Raw genomic sequence first — 23,034 nt, 5'->3', positions numbered from 1 at the left:
TTTGGCTGTTACTGAGCCATGCTTACCCTAAGTCAAGGACTCTTCAGTTTCCCATGCTCTGACAGTAAGGAGCAGCATGTGAAGCCAGGAGGCAGCATGGTCCAGACAGCTGATCTGAACTGCCCAAAGGGATATTCCAGACTATAGAACACATGGCCAGTACATAACCTGGGGAGCTGGCCAGGAGAGGCAAATTTGGGCTGGGATGAGCTGGCCTTCAGTCAGTGAGTGATGAGCCACTGCAATGTACATAATTTCTTGGGTCTTATTTGTCTTTTTGTTGTCTTTATTGTTGTTATTATAATTTAATTAAAATTTAATCATAATAACAACTGTTCTTATTTCAAACCACAGGGTTTGTCCTTTTTCCAATCCTCCTCCACATCCCACTGAGGGGTGGGGGGGTGGATGAGTGGCTGTGTGGTACTTAATTGCTGACTGGAGTTAAATCATGACACACAAAGTAGTCAGCATATTGATAATCCAGATTTTTTCCCAAAATTCTTTGGTGTCTGCCTAAAAATTTGCAATAGTTTGGTTGTGACAGTTACTCTGTTGAGTAACTTTTTCCTCATAGCTTTTACTGCTTGTGCTTGTTCCCATTCTTTTTCCCTTTTGTTAGCTCTTTGGAGCAATGTTCATTTCACTCTGTTCAGATAAAGTCCCAGTTTATGGTTAAGTTTACAATAATACTGGTGGCAATAGAGAGAAAAATATTCCTGCCCAGATGATGGCAAGAGTAAGAGTTTATTTTTTTCCAGCAAACAACCCAAACCCACTCTTTGTAGTTTGGTTTTGGTGGCTGTGATCAAAAATGAAGTTGTATACTATACAATTTAATGTCCCCCTTAACTCCACATCCATCCACCCTCTCAGGTCTCCTTTGCAGCCTTACCCCTCCATGTCTCTCAGAGACCATCTCCAAATTTACCTTCAGCCTAAGTCATGGAACCAGAAACCATTGACCAGTTTTCATAATGAAATTGGGAAACTGAAAATTGATAGTGTGCAACAGGAACTCTCAAACTGAGTTTTGCTTCTGTTCAGTCCAAAAATGTAAGACCAATTACAGTAGGAAAAGAATACAGCATGTATCTTAATAACATACTCTTATGAAATATAAACAATTATACATCAGTAAAGAATCCACTTACTTTCCCATCCTTGGATGTCCCTGCAACTTGACCTGTTGCTATAGTGATCCTATCAGGATGAACAGCCAGGCTACAAAAGAAAAGAGGCCAAATTTTAATATATTGACTATCATTTCAACAAGCTATTACTTGAGCTTGTAATAAATAGCCTTGTTTTAGTCACATAAAGCACACAGCATACGTGTAAACTTTTTAAGAATATAAAACCAGAACTGACAAAACAATTGTTATGTTCTTGTATTTTAAAATCCTCCGAATTATTTTTTCACTGCATCTGCTTTGCATGCCATTCTAGAGGCCAAGTACCCTACAAAATGAACTGTGGCAATAATTCATTTAGCTTACAACGAGAAAGGCATCCTCTTTCCAGTAAACCTGATAGCTTTGAAATATCTAGAGACAGAAAATTTGAAAGAAAGAAATGAGATGGAACAGGTCCAACGTAAAAATCTCCTTGTAAAACAACCAGATTATACTAATAATTCAATTTATGAAACATGCTCATAATTCAAGCAGATTTGGTTATCAGGCCTATTTTTGGCTTTGAGGGACAATGGATGTTTCATAATGCCTAATCTAAAGAAGGGATGTCAAACTCATTTCGTACATTAGGGCCCATCAGATAATCCAGGTGTTCTTTTTCAGCTACACTGTGCAAATAGACTGATATCATAAAGATAAACCATATGTTTATTTAGATTTCAGTTTAATTATTCTGATATTTGCTGGTATCTAGTATCCTCTGATCTTCAACACACTTAAATCACTTTGAAGCTCAATCTGGCATGTGTGCATGGCAGCAAACCAGGTCTAGTTTACAGGCTATCTACCATGGGGACAGCACACCTGAGGACTACCAGGAGAGCCACAGGTGAAATTACAACTATTTTGCTGGTTAGGTTGAACCTAAAGGAACTGTACAAGGCACCCAAGCCCTGATAAAGGGCAATAACTCAACCCTACTTAAAAAAGTCAAGGAGAAGATTCTAAAGGAGAAGATTCTAAACAAGAAGATAATGTTTAATCATCCTACAAGAAGAGTAAGGGAAATGAGTGACTCTATCTCAATTACTGTTTTGTGAAGGAAAAAAGAACTGCTCTTAGATGACTTACCACTTCACATCATCATTATGACCAGTGTAATGTCTCTGAAGCTGCTCTTCGACGTTGAACAGCACAACCACAGAGGCGATGAAGTACACGGTCTCGCCCGTCGGCAGGAGATAGAGATTGCTGCGGCAGTCCCGGCCCCTATAGCCATAGCTAGAGTGTTGGTCAAGCTGAATAACATCATCTACCCATGAAGAATGTTAAAAACAAGAAAAAAAAAAAAAAAAAAAAAAAGATTCTTTGTCCTTGTAGTCTGTAGTCTCTGTCCTAGAGTCTCTGTCTCTTGGCTTGAGTACAGCTTTATTACTTGACAACTTTCAGAACTCTTTCCCTTACTACAGTTGAGAGTTGAAGCACTTCAGACTTTAAAACCTGCATATCCTACAGAAAATGCATAGCAAAGAATAGGGAAATTTGCAGATGTACTATTCCTTTAGCATCCTCTAGAATTTGCTAAATACCAGATGAAGGCAATGCTAGTTTTTTCCCAGGTGTATTTATTATTTACACTGCTTGACTAATTAAAATAGAAAATTAGACTTGATAGAAACATTAATAAGCCACTCAGCACATCTCCCTGAACTACACGAGGATTGATTGCATTATCCTGTGTGTGGGTTGATTCATTTCATTAATGTGGACATGACCAGTCAAATGGATAAAAACTGTAAAAGGGTTACATCATCCATTCCAATTTATTTTTGTAGAATTTAAAAGGCAGTGGCCCAGATTCTGAAGGTAGTCATATCAATATGAATATAAAATTAATTCAATGAAATGACTGGAATAATAATCTCATTTAGACTGAATGTTAAATCAGCCAAATTTTGTAGTTTTATTCTTCTGAAGAGTCATTAGGGACTACAACTATTTTGGCTTTCTTTTTTTTTATGGAAACAGAAAGAAACAGCATTAGCAGAATCTTGGCAAAACAGAAGTGCGTTCTAATGGAGTCAGTATGGAGGAACTGGCCGTGAAAAATATATGGGCAGATAATGAAACCCCAATTATGTGATCTAAACAAGATACTTGTGCACTATTCTGGATGGTCAATGATAAGCCACTCAAACTAAAATAATCATGTTAACATTGTTGAATTAATAAGGTCAATAGTTATCCTATATAAATATCTACTTTAGAAGAAACAGCTTGCTGATTTTTTCTTATAAATGCAATAGAACTAGTGCTGCATATCCAATTAATGAAGTGTGAATTCAGAAATAGAGCTTTTAGTCTCATAAACTGAAACACCACAGCCAAAGTTTTTTGAGATATTAAAGTGTGATTACATTGAAACAATCAATATCTTCAATTACAAAGAATTTACTATCAATTTGAATCTGTCTGCAGTGGTTGGTGTCACTACTCTAGATTGCTAGACAATTATTTATTTGTTTAAATTTATTTTTCTCTCTAGGGCCAGATAGCATTATGAATTGAAGCCAACATAATATTTCCCTAGTTCAATAACAAATCATCAAATTTATAGTGAACCAACAGTTGAAGTTAGTGTAAGGAATTGAACTTCTAAAAAAAGTGGAGAACATAATACAAACATGCATAAGTAACAAATCTCAGTGCACAAAAATAGCCATTAAATGGGAAAGATTACATTCTTTAGGGAAAATATCCTTTCTTTACTATTCTTCCTGTGGGGAACAATGCTGCATTCAACCTTTCACATGACTGCTGTTGTCAAACACTCAATTTCTTTCTATCAGCCTTTTTTCTCAAAAGCAAACTCCTGGGGTTGATCCCTCCTTCTCCTCACTGTTTCCCACACTCGGATTTGGTGGCTTCATCTTGGATTTGGTGAGCTGGCACTACAGGGAGTGTTACCTTGACCTTTTCTTTTCATTTGGCTTGCAGTTTTTGTTTCAAACCTCCTGCTTGCCAAGTGAGTTGCTCTCAAATGGATCTGGGAAGGCCACTGCTCCCACCCTGATGTCCCTAGTGCTGATTTCTCACTTGGATTTTCCACCTCTGCTCCAGACCCTCCTCACACTTTATCATTCAAGTGTTTTTGTTTCTTCATGTCCTAATATATATGATAATATATCAAAGGTGTGAATCTTTTTCAGCTTACCCAGACAGCTGCTAATGTGACTGTAATAACCCTTTATGGTTCTGGTATGCCCTGAAATCTGTACACATTAGATTTTCTTCCTGCTGTTTCTCATCATACTCTGTTTTCCTTTCCATTTGTCCACACCACCTCCAATATCTTGTTTCCCTATCCCCATTCTTACATTATAGAGCATTTCTGGCTGTACTCCCACAGCTGGACTAATTTATCTGTCACAAAGATATTTTTTCCTATTCCAGTTCCGTTACCCTCCAATCAAACAGTGCAGCTTCTCTAACTCAACTGAAATGAATGTCTGCAATATTGCTTGGTTTTCTGCTGTATTTCTCTTTCTTCTGAAATGATCTCATGCTCCTGCTCACAGTTTCTTTTCCACTTGTTACAGTCTGTAAAGTGGGCATTACCTTCTCCATCTTTTTTTAAAATTATTTTTAAATTGTCTTTCTAAACCTTCCATATACCTAGTTTTTGCTGTAAGTATTAAGTATGGATATAATGATTGGATTTAATTGCAAATAAATTTGAAACAGAAGAAGCTATCACAGTATTTTTAGAAAAAACTACCTCCTCCTCAATACCATTTAGAATAAACACCTAGGGTTAATTAGATTGTTTTCTTAATTCACACCTCTTCTATTCCTATACAAACTTAGATAGCATTCTGCTGGGTATACTGATACACACCTGGAAGGACATATGAATAGTCAAACTAAAAATAATAATCCATCTGGCAAATATTCAGTCATTTAAATAAGCTTATGTGAGAAACTAATGAGACTGGAATCATGACCTACTCTAATTATAATTTCTTATAATAGTCTGAAATACTGACATCAGTTCCACCTACATGCTGCTAATGACATTCAGCTCTGTTTCATGGTTGGGTGTTCTGTTGTTTCAGCAAAGCTTCCTAACACTTCCTCCTTAGCATCCTTAGGCCCCTGAGTTAGGAGCCCCTTACAACTGCAAAAGACATCATTCAATTCTCTTGTGATAAATGGTGAGAACCTGCACAATGATATACTGCAAGCAGCATTTATCACTGTAATCTCACCTGGTTTATTATTTTTATGGGTTTTTTGTCTTTTTAACTCATCTTCACTTATTTATGCATGCACTATCTATGCAGTTCCAGCAGAATAGGATAGAACATACAGCCTCAGCTGCAATAGGAATAATAAGAATGGTTACTAAATCTGTCATTAATCTCTTGTGAATACAAAGGGACTTTTGGAAACTCTCTGAACATTCTGAAACCACATGCAGTTCTATTTATACAATTTTGAAAAAGACTATTCTTTTATGAAGCTGAAGTAATTTCCTATTTTTACTGCAACCAGAAGAGATTTTTCTTTAAAGAGAAAACTATATGAAGACATCATCTCTCTAAAGATAATTGATGTTACAAATAAACTCAGATCTTCTTGTGTTTATATTTTATCTTGAATGTTGAATAAGATTATATAAAAGTGAAATGTTTTGGTTTTAGTAAAGAATATATTCTATCATTATATTTAAAAGTGAAATAGGAAAACTTTTGTATGTAATGAAACACTGATTTCTTTCAAGTTAAATTTCTGAATTATGTCCACTCATAGAAGTCAGTGGAAAAGTCTGGTTGTTCAGTATTTAAGCTCCCTTAAGATACAAATCCAAATATTATTTTATATATTATATTTTATAAATTTTATGCCTAAGCATGTATCAGTTGCACAGCTCTACTCAATTCAGGGCTTATTCCAGTTGAATGTATCATCCTCTTAAGGACAATGGTGTACATTTTTAAAAACAGTTAAAAATAATAAATTGCTGCTAAGAACTAGAAAAAAAAACTGAGCTTGTCTTATGCATATTATACTTGATAATCCCAGCTCACTACATTCTTATGATATGCCTAGTTTAATCTTTGGCTAATTAGCATGCTTCAGATTTAACCTTCAGGCAACATTTAAGCAAAATCTTTCTTAAGCTGCCACCCTGTACTTTACAATATGAAGAACAGCAGCCTCAAGAATTTAACACCTATTTTCAATGGAATGTCACTTCACCAATTAAATTAACCCTATGACCTTAATCCTGCTGTACTTTAGCTTGAAAATTTATTTAACCCAAATCATTATGGAATGATTGATTTCCAGTAGTCCTTCAGCACAGAAAGGATACACCCATTCCAGTTTAAGCCTCTTGGCTGGTAGCTCTACTTTTGCTTCCAAATTGTAAGATTCCACTTGCTCTTTGGGCATGTACATGGTAACAGGACGTCCACGAAGAAACATTTTTACGTATCCTTCCTCTATAAAAGGTCAGAAATGTTTAATGTTACACAAAAAAAGTCATCAGGGACAATTCCAGTGCTCCTCCATCCCTTCCCACATAACAGTTTGGTGCATTACAATTATAAAATGACATGCAATCTCAAACTTAGAAATTTATCAGGTTTTTTTTTCCTAAATCATAATCACTAAGCAGAATTTTTAAAAAACATATGAAGTCCCTTCTTCCTCTAAATATTCTGAGTAGCAGAATTAGAACTAAACAATGTCATGAACTATAGAACAGAAAGGTCTGAAATTGAATTTTAAAAAAAATGTTACAATAATATGGGTTTTAAATATTAAAAATGGAGGGGAATACATCAAAGATTACAATTAACGCAGAAATGCCACTTAAAATTAATTTTATTTTTTAATCAATATTTACAGTTGAGCATCAGCATCTAAATTATTTTCCAACACTCAGTCGCATTCTTTGCATCCCAGTGTAAAGATATGCTTTACACTTGATACAGTGTTAGAGATACATTCGAAATAATGAACACAAACAATTAGTAAGAGGAATCATGCTGATGTATATGCAGAAAAGATATGTGCTTTAAGAATTACTAAACATTGAAAAAAGAATGACAACAATGACAGCACATTAAAAGAAAGGAAAATGACATACAGGAGAGAAGCTACAAAAACTTAATTTGCTGACAGAAGTAAACATTTCTAGAAGAAAATACTAAAAGTAATGTGTTGAACTGGCAATAAATATTTTTGGGGCAGAGAAGGAGAGATTAATAACAGATCTGGAAGTACTGACTTGGGGACTTCATGGGGCTTATAAAACTAGGAGATCTGGGAAATGCCATGAAGGTCTGACTAGGACTTTTGGGAAGTGGCAAGGCCAAAGTGGGTGTCCTGTGAACTTCTGATGAAGTTTGTCCAGATTCAGAACGTGCTGGCTCTTGCTGCTCCATCGGCAGATCAAGGGGTTCAGCCTTGTTCGCATGCGAATCAAGCAGTTTTGGAGTCAGTGACATCTGTAGAGTTACTAGACAGAATAATCGTGGGCACAGAGGAAATGGAAGGGCAAAAGTAACAAAAATCATGTAAATGAAAAAAAATTTATACAATTTAGGACTGTTAAAACTATGCTATGAATTTTTAAGTATCAGTACAAATATACCACTATTTTTTAAATTTGAAAGCTAAGGCTTTATTTTAATTGGAAATATGCATATGCTACAAATCCTGACTAAATTAATAAGAATTATTGATTGAACAAAAACATCATAGCAATGCTGTATTACTTAACTAGATGTGTATTTTGCCTTTAGACTAAGTCATATGGGAAAGAGATCTACCTGACCTATCACAGTAAAGTTACAGCTAGGTCTCTCTAGCTTCAATTTATGGAATGCATACATAAAATGAAAACAACAGAAAACATAATGCTAAAAAGAAGAAATAATAATGATGAAATAATGGTGACAGAAGGTTGGAAGTTTAAGATGTCTGTTAAAATGATAGAATATTGGAATTGTTTTAAAAATCTACTCCAATATATCTGTATTGGAAAATAAAATAGAGGGTAGAGCATTAAATAGCAAAGCACTACAGCACTATTTGTATGCGCATGCAGCATCTATTTAATGAGCTTCAAACACGTGCCAACACTGCTGATGCTGGTGCACTGGAAGTCAATAGATTTTGAGCAATGACAACTACTGGCTGTACTTATCAAAGGCTGTGAATGAACCAAAGTTTAATTCACCAAGCTGCTTTTCTCACCTGAAGCTTACAGAACTCATAAAACTTGCATTTAACCATCTACAGTGGGAGCATTTGACCTAGTCACACCAGACTAGGAAAGTATATACTAACCAGTAAACTATATCAAGTGTATTACAACAAGTATATAAATTATGCCTTCAGAATGTGTGTATGTCTCTCTCCTAACTGTAAAGAAGAACTTAGGCTGATTAGGTCAGGCATAGAGGTCCCATTGTGCACTAATTTTTAACTTCTGGTAATATTTTGTCTCTACTAGTTTTTGTTCCTAACCCAAATACATTATCTACACAATCAATCTCCTCTTTTTTATACTTTTCTTAAGTAAGTTTATAAGGCAATAGAGTTCTAAATGTAAACATATAGATGTATAGACAGACAATCATCAAACTACAAAGACAGACCAACAGTGAAACTTTTAGACAAATGTATCTTTTACATCTGCGGTTTTGTAAATTTGATATTGTTGTTGCATAAATGAGCAGTTAATGAAATAAGATGGACATCAGTGCCAGTGGGATCTGCAAAGGAGACCACCACTGATTGCAGGTATAAATTTGTACAAAGAATACACAGAGGTAGAGACTCTCTAATAGACTTTGCCTTGAGAACAAACATTTTTTGCTTTGTGAAATTCACATTTATTGCAAAACTGAAAGACGCTGATTAGTGGAAGAACTGTTAGGCTATAGCTATTTCTAAAAAGCAGACAAATCTGTGATTAGATCACAGATATAAACATGCATCAAAAATGTGCATATTTACACTACAACTTAACTAAAGCTTTAGACACCAACATGGTATGTTTATCACGTGACTGCTTTATGACACTAAGCAAAAAGCAATGAGAAATTAGTTGTAGGCCTAGGTCTGTTTAAGATTCAGAAAAATCTACAATCTATTTAATAAGAAAAGGCAAGAAAAAACAAAGGCTTCTATGATCATGTTATGTTAACAGCAAAACAGCCAACAAAGGGGCAAATTCTATACGAATTTCAGCAGAAGTGCAGAATGCCATTTCAAACACAGTGAACATCCACATGTTGCCATATAGCTCTCTCAACATCTTTTTTCTAATTCAAATTCTTAGGAATAAGTCCACAGGAATACAAATTATAACCCGTTATTAAGATTAAAGTGCACCTGAGGGTTATAATTCAGTAGATCGTATAATAAATGGTATAACATAATGGTATAAATGGTATAAATAATGGTATAACATTTTGGTTTCACTCAAAAGAACTAGAAAAGTTTTAACGTTGCAAAATGTGTACAAGTTAGAAAACAGCTGTATAATATTGAGCTAATATAATATTGTCTTTTATCCCACCAGAACCATTTTGCTTCGAGAGCTATGAGGTTTTGGAAGTGAAGCCTACCTTTGCAGTGTGTCACACGGCGCTTCCCTTGTGATTACAGAGACAGAGACAGAAGGGCTAGATAAAGATGTGTTTGAATACAATAACTCTCTAAATACCTGCTCTAGAAGCTGTCCAGTCTTATTCTGCTGCAGCCTAACCTGGGGCTTGACAAAACACTCAGCCATACACTGGGTAATTACCTTCCAAACCTCTTTCCTCAGTTAGGGGCCTCTGTTTGGTTCTGCCATTAAAAACTGGCTTAAATTCCATTATGTAAGCATATACTTAAGTAAAATACCAAGTATAATTTTCTTAGAAAAAACATGCATTTCAGTAAGAATTTTGTCTAGGTGAGAAGGACATCAATGTAGTGTCACACCTGTTAAATTACTGACTTCTATCTATGGGAAAAGTGGCAGAAGAAAAAATATTATAAACACATTTTTTTACATGGTATACGGGAAGCAAGGAAATATGCAAGGAAAGCATATTCCTTTCAAATCAGAAGTTTTCTTTTTCTAAACCACCAGTTTTCATGGAAGGGACATGAACCATGAATATATTGTCACAAGAGACTTAAGTGCTTATTTAATCTCATGTATTATTGACTTCAAAATCAGTTACATTAAACTTTGAAATATGGCTTAAGAGCTTTGTTGGATGCTGATCAATCCATGCAATAAACAAAAGATCTCCAACTTTTTCAGCTTAATGTATGATTACTGTCACAGAACTATGCATAAAAATAATACAATACATCTGATAAATCAACAGGGTTTTTTCCCTTCCCTATTTTGCCAAAATAAATATTTTAGTTGCTGTTGACTTTTCAGAACAAAAACCCTGTTATATACAATACTCAGCTTCATATTTTTTTTGACACTCTTCAAAAATTTTAACTGTCTAATGACAAGGACGAACACTGCTTTCACTTACACCAAATATTTCACTTTCAAAATCTTTCAGCAGAGATAATACCTAAACTGGAAAAAATTGAATTGCTTTTGAAATTAAAGATAGATTACCAAAACTGTATTAACAGCCATGTTTTTATTTTAATTTGACAAATTATGTTACAAGGCTTTGGGACAAATGGGGCAATCTTTAGAGGGCACCGTTTTATGATTAACATGATAGGATCATAGCTGGAACTTGGCACTGCTTTAATTACCAAAACCTTAATACTGTTTTGAAAGAGAAGACATACGTGGAGTAAGAAGACATGGTATTATTTGTCCTTGCCTTCTTACAAAGAATCGCAACTGTGAAATAAATATATTTGATTAATAAAATCTAGAGTGAACTGATCAACTTTTAAATACTATATCAACAGCAGCCTTTAAGTGTCATGTTTAGATTCCCAATTCTAGGCACCAATTTCTAGGTATCCACAGAAGAAAGGGGGCTAGTGGGGGAATCCAATCACAATTACTATCTGCTTAAAAATTTTAAAAGTTCCTACCTGCACTGAACATTGGTTCCTTGGGTTTGCTGTGAAAATAATGAAGAAATTACTATTTTAAAGCATGCACATACATTCTGCACATGTATATGTATCAATATGATGTAAAACTAAAAATAAAAGAATATAAATTTTTGTTGAGTGTATGTATGAATAATAATACTTTTTCAGTAAATTATTTACATAATAAATCCCCAGGCAAACACAGTTAAAACCAGTAAACATCCTTGATAGCATTTAACATTCAATTCTCATTACATTCTCAATATTATAAATATTCCTCTACTAACTACCAAATTCTTTTCTTCTGTGAAGTTAGTCCAATTACAGGAGAACACAGAAACTGGCCACAAACAGCTGTATCTTTTTTTTTGTTTCCAGCCTGGAGCAAATCAAAGTTTGAATCCTGTTTTATACAAAGATTTTACATAAAACATGGAGCTGCCCAGTTGTTCCTGAGTGAATGACAGTACTTGGTAAAACACAGAAAGCACATAACCATGATTAAAATGTCTTCTATTTGTCACTGCACAGCTGCCTGCAAGACAACTGAAAATGGGTTTTTCTTTGGGAAAACTTGAGGGGAAAATACATACAGGAGGTTGATAAGCTCTCTGGATAGTACTACCCCAGCCAAAAGGAAGGAATCTTTGTTAAGAAATTTGTGTCCAGTCACTTGTTTTTGTCTTTTGCCCCTGTAAATCAAGTTTGAGGGTGTTGTTTCTGATTAAGAATGGAAGGGACACAAATTTGTATTATGCAGTTATTTCTCTTCCTAGTTCTCTCTTTTTTAATGCAATAAAATTTCTGAAGTATAAGATAACTGCTGTACATTTCTTAGGGTGATCCCAAAATGGGTGAATCCCCCATCATTCTGATGGAGAAATGCTAAAATACAAAGTATTCCTAGAGCTTGATGCCATGTCAACACCCTCCCCTAAACTGCAGTGGGCAGATAAGGAGAAATCAAAAAAAGAAACAAGACTGTGTTGGATTTTTGCACACAGGTTTTTTATCTAAGCATAAAAGATTCTCTCACTACAATGAAAGATATAGCAAATAATTCTATTGTATTTTTTCCTTTGCTTTGGTTTGACATTTACATTGAGAAAAATACTTTACTTAATGATAAACCTAAACCAAATTAATTCTGATTCTACTCCTGATTTAGCAACTTTCCACAATATCAGCCTTTGTGTTAATCATGCATCAAAATACATGCTTCAAGCTGGCATACACAGCCAATGTCATTTATATAAATAGCATGATGTGCTGCCATTGTTAACACCAAGATGAACATTTTCTCTTACAAATGAAGATATTTTTAGAAAACAAAGAAACCTTATGGGATGAAGCACTAGTCAGAAATGCTGCCATATTAGAGACAAATCAGTCCCTAGCTCTGAACAGACCGTGCCGACCTATTCAAGCTAATCAAGCAAATGTGAAAGGCTGATTCATGACAGTAATAAAGCAAATCATCTGTACTTCCTAATTATACAATCCCTAACCACACACAGCTCACAGCTCTGGCTACCCTTTTTCCTGAACTTGAGTCACATCCTACTTAAGTAACCCTCAGGAAGGCTTACTCCTGGCTGATAGCTACAGGAGTAGGGACACTTGACAGCAACATGGGAGATTATGGTCATCTCCTTATGCTTAAAGCTGCTTGAAAGAGCTTTCTATAGCATCCTGGCTTTGCATAACAGCCTACAACCCTCCATGCTTTCAAAAACAGTCATGGAATATCTCAAGCTGGAAGGGATGCAAAGGGGTCAAGGGTACAAACAGACTGTGAGTAGATGGTTAGGTTAACACACTCTTCCTCACTCCTTCACACATCCTGTCAGCTTTTGGGGGACAGTCCTAGTCCCAGTGTACACAATCATCATTTTCCTTCCCATAACTCTTGCTTTGTATTTGCATGGTTGCTCTGTTTCGAGAGGAAGCATAAGGCAAGTCTTTAGCCAGCCTCTTCCACAGGATAAGGACACTCATTCTTCAAGGATGTGAAAGCTGGGGTGCTGAACAGGCTGCATGGGACAGAAATTAAGGGAAAAGTCTCTAACCATACAATGACTGTACCTACATCATGAACACCAGTTGAGGCAATCTAACACATGCTCTTGATTAGTTCCTTGGAATACTTGCACTTTACTTAACCATTGCATGCCTTGCATGCTGGACCTTCTCCCCAAATCCTAAGTGAGTATTTCAACCCTTTGTGGCCTAACAATTGCAAAATGATATAACCATTGTGTTTCTGTTGAAATAGTATGTAAAAATTAATAAGGGATCTCAAGTACAGATAACCATTATTTTGTTGCAATGTTTTTATTTCTCAGCTAGTTTGGAATTAATTTTTAAGTGTACAGTACATTTATATAGCTCACAGAAGTCATATTTAATGTCTTTCCTTAATTTAAGTGAATAATCTAATAGTCTCACTTCATGTGTTTACTAGGATTAACATATAACTAATTTCAGATAATTGTCACCTTAAACAGGTAGCAGGATCAGAGATATATCCATAAAACTGACTTTGCAAAGCACTGTATTGTTTTAGGTTTTGACCTGTAGATCCTCCACTGCATAACACACACTGAATTAATCTTTTTGGCACTTGATCTAATGCAATTTTTTATATAAGATAAATTACACAGAGCAAGGGGACTGTAGGATCATGTTTGTTAAAACTTTTTCAAAAACTACAGTAAATTACTACAGCAAATTAAAAAAACAATGAGATTCACCATTGATAGGTGAAATAACTGCTGTTCATATTGCAGAAACAAGTCGACCCATCTAAGTATCCATAAGACGTTTGTTTTGTTTATAGAAGATAAATTATTTTAATCAATGAGGTCATCACATAATGGCTATTGATACAATTTGATATGTGTGATAGAGCAGGAAGTTATAAATAGATGCAAAATCAAAAGCAAGGCCTTAGAAAAAATATCCAGCCATTTCAAGAGATCCATACAGACAATAGCAGCTCCATGTTAACGACTTCACCAAGGCAATGTAGCTGCATGAAGTTACACACTGTTGCAACACTTTACAGAATTTGCAGCTTAAATTAGAGTGAGCTGGTTTTTAACTGTCCTTTCACTGGCCATTATGGGTTTTGCTTGGTTTCGCCTTTCAAACCTTTCAGGCTCACTTGTCCCTAAGATTGTTGATTCTTGGTTTGCTGATTCAGATGTGTGCATATATACATTCTCTACAAGGGTCTGAGAAAAGATTTTGTTCAAATCTGCACATGCAGAAAGACACTTTGTTCCTAAGTAAACTAATAATAGACGGCTTTTCCTATCAAAAGTAATATTTATTTATGGATATTTTGTATTTTTTTCAGTAATATTTGTCTTTTAGAAATCTTGAAATAAAAAAATCTTAGAGACAAAATGAAACCTACATCTATTAGTTATTTTTTGCTTACAATTATGTTACAAAAATGTTAAGGGGAAAAAAAATCAGATGCTAAGAGTCAAATTTTCGTTAAGTACCAGAAGGCCCAATCCTTTGGAATTCTCTTGGCTTATCAAAACTTCATTCACATGCATAGATGCAGAATGCAAACAACATGTTATTTGTGTAAATATTATCTCTTCCTTGGTTATAATTTTATAACATTTTTCTGATAGTATTTAAATTTTTCCAGTATTCCTTTAATTTGCTAATCCTTTCACTGAGGCACAGGTCAGGTTGGAAGGGATCACAGTTGTTCACCTGGTCCAACATCCCTGCTCAAGCAAGGTTGTACCAGAGCACATGGCACAGAATTGTGTCAGTTCCCACTGAGGGAGTCTCTCTGGACAATCTGTTCTAGTGCTCTGTCACTCACATGGTAAAAACATTTTCCCTCCTATTCCTGTGCATCAGTTTCTGCCCATTGCCTCTACTTCTTGCTTGGCACTACTAAAAAGAGCCTGGCTTCATCGTCTTGGCACCCTCTGCTCAGATACTTGTAGACATCAATGAGGTCCCCTCTCAGTTGTCTTCTTGAGGCTGAACAGGCCCAGCTACATCAGCCTTTCCTTGTAAGACCTGCTCCAGTTCCTTGATCAACTTTGTAGCCCTCTGCTGGACTCAGTCCACGAGCTCCACGTCCCTCTTGTACTGAGGAGCCCAGAACTGGACACAGCACTCCAGATGTGCCTCACCAGGGCCAAGTAGAAGAGCAGAATGGGATGGCTGGACTTGATGATCTAAAAGGTCTCTTCCAACCTTGACAATTCTATGATTTTATATAGGATCACCTCCCTCAGCCTGCTCGCAATGCTCTTCCTATTGCATCCTAGGATTCCACTGGCCTTCCTGGCCACCAGGGCACACTTGGACATGACCCACAGACAGCCTGTTGTCCACCAGAACACCTTCTCCTTTATCCATGCATGCAGGTCTCTTGCCCACTTTTCCTGATGCTCATCTGGATGCATGGTTCTTGAGCCTGGAGGAAGTGATCTTTGAATATCAACCAGCTCTCTTGGATCCCTCTTCCCTGCAGGTCTTGCTCCTACAGGATTCTTCCAAGATTCCTGAGCAGGCTAAAGTTAGGACTTTCGAAGTCCATGGTTAAAATCTTACTTGCTACCCTGCTTCATCCCCTCCTGGTTCTGAGCTCTAGCTCATGGTCATGACAACCAAAGCTGCTTCCAACTTTCACATTCCAACAGGGCCTTCCCTGCTTGTTATCACAAGGTCAAGTAGCACACTGTTCCTCGTGGGATCTTCCACTGCCTTTGACAGGAAGTTTCCATCAATGCTTTCCAGGAACCTCCTGGACTGTTTGTGCTTTGCTGTGTTGCTTCTCTAGCATCTGTCCAGGTAGTTAAAGTCTCCCACAAGAACCAGGGCCTGTGACTTTGAGGCTGCTTCAAGCTGCCTGTAAAAGATACAATGCGCGTCCCCCTGTTCAGGCAGCTTGTAGCAAACAGCCACAAAGTGCCACCCTCAATAGTCTGCCCTTTTATCCCAATCCATAACTTATTCTATGTTCCATGGTTTGCACACTTGCTGTCTTGCTTCATGGCTGAAAACATAGGCCAGAAACCTAGCTATTAATAATGTAATCACCCATATCTGAGTTGTAAAATAGTACACAATCAGCTCAGTCACTCGTTACTCAAGCAAATATGCTAAAGGGATAAAAAGGAAGGAATATTTTGTGCCACACCATTGACAATGATTCGTGTAATGACACTGATGCCGAAAGAGAGCAGGTAAATTAAGTTATTAGTTGAGCTTCATTAACAATGTGTTTTTATGGTCACATCATCAGTGAGAAAGTGAAATAGTACCATCAACACCATTTCTTGCAAAGGAAACTGCAACAGAACAAGTCAAGTGAAATGGCTGAAACTAAATTCTGACTAGGAAATACAGGAAAGAACTGCTTGACCTATACTGACAATACTGATGAACCTCAATGAAACAGCTATTTGTTCAAGGCTATCCTAAGTCTGAAACCCTTGGACAAGATATCCTCTTTTCTCTGTGCTGTCAGCAATACAGATAAACATGATCAAAGATACACAAAGATAGGCATCACTTCATTCTGCTTCATTGAACAGCACTTGCATGTAAACCTCTCTCTTCATTTATATTTAATCTGGCTGTCAGATCAAGGCACTCGTAGCCCAGAGACTGGCTGGACATCAATCTACATGTGCGATGTGGTGACTGAATGCTTTTCAGCAACTGTTTTGGTCTTTCGTCCTCTTTCCTTCACTTCTTAAACTACCTTTATGTTGATTTATGAGTTTTCACACTTTTGCTCTTCCTATTTTCTTCTCCTCATTCCACTGGGGACAGGAAGTGAATGGCTGTGTGATACTTAGATGCCAGCTGGGGTCAATGCACCACAACCAGAAACTCAAAGAAGCACTTGTCAGGAATATAAAGACCAAAGGAAATAACTAAGATATTAGAAAATACATGTTTAATAATTATGAACTTTCCTGGGAAATTCTAAGTTCTCATACTGTTTATAGTTTGGAAATAAGGCAAACAAAATTTAGTCTAAATATGAAAACCTGTTTTATTTCAAATGTTTTAATACATACTTTGATCCAAGAATTGGAGCTTTGTAAAAACAAAAGCTTCCAATATTTTACACAAGAAAAACTAAGTTCACTAAAGAAACTAATTTCACTATTAGAGCAGGAGGCAGAGAAAGGGGTTAGATACTTAGATGACATTACCTTTCACTGTTCTTTTTACCACTAGATGAACTGCTGGTGGAACCAGTGCGGTTGCGACTCCCTTTGGAATCTCCATAGCTTTCCCTCCGACCTCCTGGGGACACACGCTCAGCTGAACTGGTTCTCTTAATGGTGCTAATAAAACAAGGAGCAAGTTTCACAGCGGCACTTGTAAAAGTATATATTCTACAATAAATATTTATGAGAAATGTATCAAGTAGAACACTAACCCTAAAAAAATAACTGATTTTTTAAAAAAAATCTTAACTTGATTTGTTAAAGAGCCTATGTAAGAGTTTTGCTGAGTATCTGGTGCAACAGAGATAAACATACTACTTTTTCCTTAATCATAAAACATTAGATGGGCTAAACCAAATTCATTGAGTAGTTGCAATCACTTTTCTGGGTCACGTTTCAAATATCTGACTACCGCTCCATACATCTTAACTTTTGGATTCTCACGAAGAAGTGAAAGATTTAAAGAGAAAGCATATTGCCTGACATTTCCAGCCAGACTACAGAGAATGCCAAAAGTATGTCAAAATTTGAACACAAGCAAGCTAACTTTGGGTCTTCATCCAATATCAGTTACTCTGTGGTTCAAAGCTAGTTTTAACATACTCCAAACTGCAATTAATGGTGAGCTAGTCTGCATTTTTTATTGTTGACAAAAAATGTAAGCTTCCTAGTTACATGTATGAATAGATTGGATTCCTCACATGTCCTGACAGGAGGTTTCTCTAAGGCTTAAAGCTCACCCTACCCTCTCACTCTTCAACCATCCTTCCTGCAAAGATAGCTATGAAGGGATCTATTGCATGACTTTATGGTGCCTCTTAGACATCCAGCTCTCCCTGATGGAAAAATGGGAGTCAAAATACAAGCAGTGTTACTTAGTAAATTAAGAGAAGCTCATCCAGAACTTACACCTTACAGGAGACAAATTATTGAGCAAAGCACTTATCCCTAAAGAAGTGCTTCCTAGCAAGAGAGGGAGGAGCTAAGGGTGAGGTCCCAAAGCAGGTAATGCTTTACAAGTTGCTGCAGGTCCTTTGCAGCAGAGGTTCAGGCAGCAATACCCAGACTGGGGCAGGAATCACCCCCATGGCAGCAGCTGAACAACATGACTCAGTGTCAGGGTCTCATTTCCCTCCCATTTCAGTCCTGTACTATTTTCTCTCCTGCAGAAAGCACAATGAAAATATCTGCTTTAAGTTATACAATCCCCACACTAAATAACTACCTTCAGCAGCTCTCTCACCCCAGAAACCAGGGACAACCAATGATTGCTTTCCAGTTCGCATCTCTCCACCCAAATCCCAACCACATCCTCCATCCTACTGTGAAAACTTCAGTACTTTCTCCTTTAAGGCCAGTCTCACCCTAGCCACACCTTTTATCATCCCCAGCCACCTCCCCCTTAGCCCCCATACCCCCCCAGAGATGCTCTGCTTACCAGAATACTCATCTCATTCTTGAGGACTACTCCAAACTTCCCCAGCAGTTCCTAACAGCTATCACTACCCTGTCATCTCAGCTCCTCTGGCTCTGTCCCACTTCATGCATGGTGTAAGATGGCTCTCCATAACTAGAGGAACCAAGATAGACTTTTCTGTCTGGTCAAGAAATGCTCAGCTTAGCAACTGTACACCACCTGCTTTAAAAAACCCCAAACTTATTTCTGCTCCCCCATGTCTTTTTACCAGCAAGGAGGGGAATGTTTCAACATCTCAAATCAGACTCAATTACAGAAATGATGGGAACACCTGAACCAGAGTCTTTCTGGAAAGAAATTGCCCTTCTGAAAAGAAGGCAGTGCCCATCCAGGGGCGGATCTGCAAGTTAAGGTGCATCTCGGGCAGCTTGACAAAAAAGCCTTCTGGTACATGCGATGGTGGGATAGATGTTCAGTGCTGCGTTCTTGTAATAAAAACAAGCTTCAAATGATTAAGCTGAAATTAAAAAAATAGTGTTTCTGTGGAGAAAGCAATGTAAGAGAGCAAGCAGAATGCAAAATTACACAAAGACAGAACAAAATACATTCATAGGGGAAAAGGCAGCAACAAGAATTTAGTTCTGTCTTATTTTCAGAAGTGTAATTCCTACACTAGGCTAACATCATCCAAGTCATCTCAATGTCAAATGCATGAAAAAAACCTTCTCTAGTCAATTAAAGAATTTACTGTTAATATTTAACTATTCTCCCCACATCTCATAACATCATCCAATTTAATACTACTCCAGTTAAAAAATAAAACTTTGATACTGAAAATGTTTATTCCAAATATAATAGCTTTATTAGCATGTGCCTTCCACTATTATATACATTAATTACAGAAACAATCCTCTGTGATTTGTCAGGATCAAATTTTTATTTTGACATCCTTTCTTGGTTAGGAAAATTTCAGTGTAGGCTTATGTTGATGCATATTTTCTTTGTTAAGGATAAGCAGCGTCAACATCAGCCTACACCAAAATTAAATTAAGGGCATTATCAAAGTATAATAATCTGAGAAAAAAATCAAGTTACATAAACAATTTGAAACTAATTTTATGTTGCTTGGAGTTTTATTTTTATTGCTGTCAACATTCAAAAGATGAAATAAAGGATAAGAAATGAAAGGGTGGGACTAAAATTTAGAAGTTTAATTCTATCTTCTTTCTGAATAATGAAATTTCATATCAGTATAAAAACTTCTTCAACCACAGGTGTAAATTTTTTTTAAGACCTTATGATTTATGTCCATTACTGCTTAAACTAGTTAGTAATGCTATCTTCTGACAAATTTTATTTTGAACTTTCCACAACAACAAAAGCCCAGTGAGAAGTATTAGTTGATGGTTGGAAACAAGGATTACAACTCTATTATATTAATGCACTTTTGGCATTATAAACATTTTGTTAGCTAGACTGTTAAACAGCAGTGATTATATCCACAGCTACAGTAGATACACTGCCATCTGAGAAGGAATTTAAAATTACAAAAAATACTAATTTAACTTATAGGTTTGTAAGAGTATAACAGAATTTGGCTTGCACATTAGTGATATGAAAGGAGAGAATTTGCAATTATTTAAGAATATAATATTTAGTTGCACAATTTTTAACTTGTTTAAGGCAGCAATGTAGTCTAATACCCCCATCATAAAAATTATGTTAGTATGAAATAATGCAGATTACCACCACTGATGTTATTATTATCTAAGTTGTGTGATGCATTTATCAATGATGAGGAAGTTTTAGACATGTACTTCTGGAAATGTTAAAAATGGCAATAATAATTACAGTTCTATCATGTTAATGCTTTTACTAAAACAGCCACTTTCTATGTGTTGAATTGAAATGGAAAGGAAAAACAACTGAACTTCAACACTACAAAGCTATTAAGGATCCCTCACCTTAGAGCAGGCTTTTTCAGTTTGCATGCATTGAGAAGATTCACAGACCTGCTTAATCCAGATTGAGAGGTGCGTAAACAAAGCAGAATAAAAAGTGAATGCAACAATAAAATGTGGAAACAAGACATTTACAAGACACATTAAAAGACAAAATTGCATGCTTTCAAGATATGAAGTCACGTGCAAGAGTAAACAACAAAGTGCTTATTGCCTCAGTTAGATGTTTGATCATTTCAAACCATACATTTAAGAACACCAATGTATCTTTGAATGACAAAATCTCAGCAGTGCCCCCATAGACTGACCATTTGTAAAGTGACTCAAAAATAAAATTAAAAACAAAAATCAAAGAGGTTATCTGAAGGAACACGACAGATGATCCAGCTAAAAGACAAATACTATTAAAAAAGCAACAACAAAGACAAGAAAATAAATCCTCATATATACATACATAAACCACTGCATAGCATGAATGTTTCAGGCAGTTGCATTACTGAATTGTGGTGAACAAATCTGGCCAAAATTAAAAAGATATATACCTTATTACTAAAATTACTTGGGAAAATAGAAAAGCTTTTTAATAAAAGAAATTAAAAACCAGTGCACAATGCTCTTAAGACAGAAACTGATGGCATTTTGTCTAGCACTCATTCTGACCCTCATTTAAATCAATTAGAATGAGCTCAGGAATAACATATGACTTTAATTTCATTACGCCTCTGAGCAAAATGCACTAATAACTTTAATTGTTAGAGATATTGTGAAGTGGTTGTAATAGTTTTTCCACTCGAAGTTCAATGGAGAGGGATTTCTTTTTTCATTTATATTCTAAATATTTTAAACCATTTTCTTTGAGAGATGAGTGTTACACAGAGCATTTAACTGAAGGTTTGATTCAGAGTTTGTGTGTTGTGTGTGTGCCAGTTACAAACCATCGCTGCCCCCCAACATTAATTCCAGGCGACTGAACAATTTCCTAGGGGCCATGTGTTTAGAGTTTAGAAGAACAGGAATTTATCATATTAAAGTATTTTATTCTCTCTGCAAACAAAGCTCTTTATGTTTTCTTTGTTCCTGTTTCTTCCTTTTGATCTCCATTGTCAGAGTTTTGCACCATTGTAATACTTTGCAATCTGCTGGGGGAGAAAGAATGACTGATTGTCTCCTTTTGAAAGGCAAAGCATGTGCAAGCCTGCAGTCTGCACCAGCATCCCTACTGGGAAAGGTACTGTCTGCTTTCTCCTCCCTTACTTATTTTTCCCCCCCTCAACTCTTGGAAACAAAGCTATCCCAGATGAGTCACAAAACCTTAGATTTTAATAGGGAACACAAAACATCACTACTACACACTGGCCAAATTCCAAAGACAAATTTAGTGTTAAGCAGCAAACTTCAAGACACATTAAATGCCAAAGAAAGAGTGTGGGGGGAAGGGAAAGTTCTGCTCACAATACACTAAACTTATCTTATTTGGAATGAAAATTTCACATAGTTATTCTAAGCACAAAGTTTAGGATAAAACTATGGCAGCATTCAAAAACCCGTTACTCAAAATAGCTCATATACTTCTAAATCACAGAATTATAAAATATATTAAAACTCAAATCAAATCCTCTGATCAAAGGTTTCTTGTGAAGATGACATAGAAACACTTTTCAAAGCCAGACAATTCTTGATTGTTCATCTGTGTTAGGTGATTGTTCAACTCCTCTCAGAATCACTCCAGCTCTCTGTTAGCTGGCTGGCACCCAGAGCTGTGTTCACATGGTCCCCAGAGCTGGAGTGCAGCAGCTCCTCTTGGTGCTTGACCACAATTTTTGGTCCCAGTACCACCAGCATCATCAGGTTTTCTATCTTGCAAGGTATTACCACCATATACTATTATAATCCAGTTGATCCATGTTTTGGATTTGTGCTTTTGCTCTATTCAAGTTATTTCAGTCCTTCCTTAACCTGGATAATTGGGTTTTGACTGTGAGATCTGAATGCTGAAGCCAGGTTTGGTGCCCTCAATTCTAATTGAAGTCAGAGTCAGCCGAGGTTACTCAGTGCTTTGCAAGATCTGGATCTAATTATCACATTAGGTCCTATAAGAACCTACTGATATCCAGAGATACATGTTTTACATAAGGAAAAGCAATATGCATAGAGGTTACATGATTTGCATAAGGTCATTGAGAGAATATATGGCAGAA

The 23,034-nt window shown here is 36.3% G+C and overlaps 1 protein-coding gene across 12 annotated transcripts in view; it reads right to left on the bottom strand.

The window, feature by feature from the left end:
- Positions 1–23,034, bottom strand: part of EML1 (EMAP like 1) — a 122,354-nt gene that overhangs the window by 19,017 nt on the left and 80,303 nt on the right. For 3 of the 12 annotated variants that reach the window (XM_085580727.1, XM_085580720.1, XM_077783967.2), the window contains 6 exons: positions 17,441–17,575; positions 11,229–11,257; positions 9,785–9,811; positions 6,514–6,643; positions 2,268–2,417; positions 1,155–1,224 (listed from right to left, as the gene is read on the bottom strand). In XM_085580727.1, coding sequence (XP_085436853.1) covers positions 1,155–1,224; positions 2,268–2,417; positions 6,514–6,643; positions 9,785–9,811; positions 11,229–11,257; positions 17,441–17,575 — 541 coding nt within the window. Of the gene's footprint in view, positions 1–1,154; positions 1,225–2,267; positions 2,418–6,513; positions 6,644–7,434; positions 7,666–9,784; positions 9,812–11,228; positions 11,258–17,440; positions 17,576–23,034 lie in introns of all 12 variants that reach the window. The other 9 variants (XM_085580722.1, XM_021549678.3, XM_085580721.1 and 6 more) reach the window with 4 other exon arrangements.

The sequence above is a fragment of the Lonchura striata genome, chromosome 5, assembly GCF_050655825.1.
Source record: "Lonchura striata isolate lonStrDom1 chromosome 5, ASM5065582v1, whole genome shotgun sequence".
NCBI lineage: Eukaryota > Metazoa > Chordata > Aves > Passeriformes > Estrildidae > Lonchura > Lonchura striata.
The sequence above is the reverse complement of the archived record's forward strand: the minus strand, read 5'-3'. Positions and strand labels throughout refer to the sequence as shown.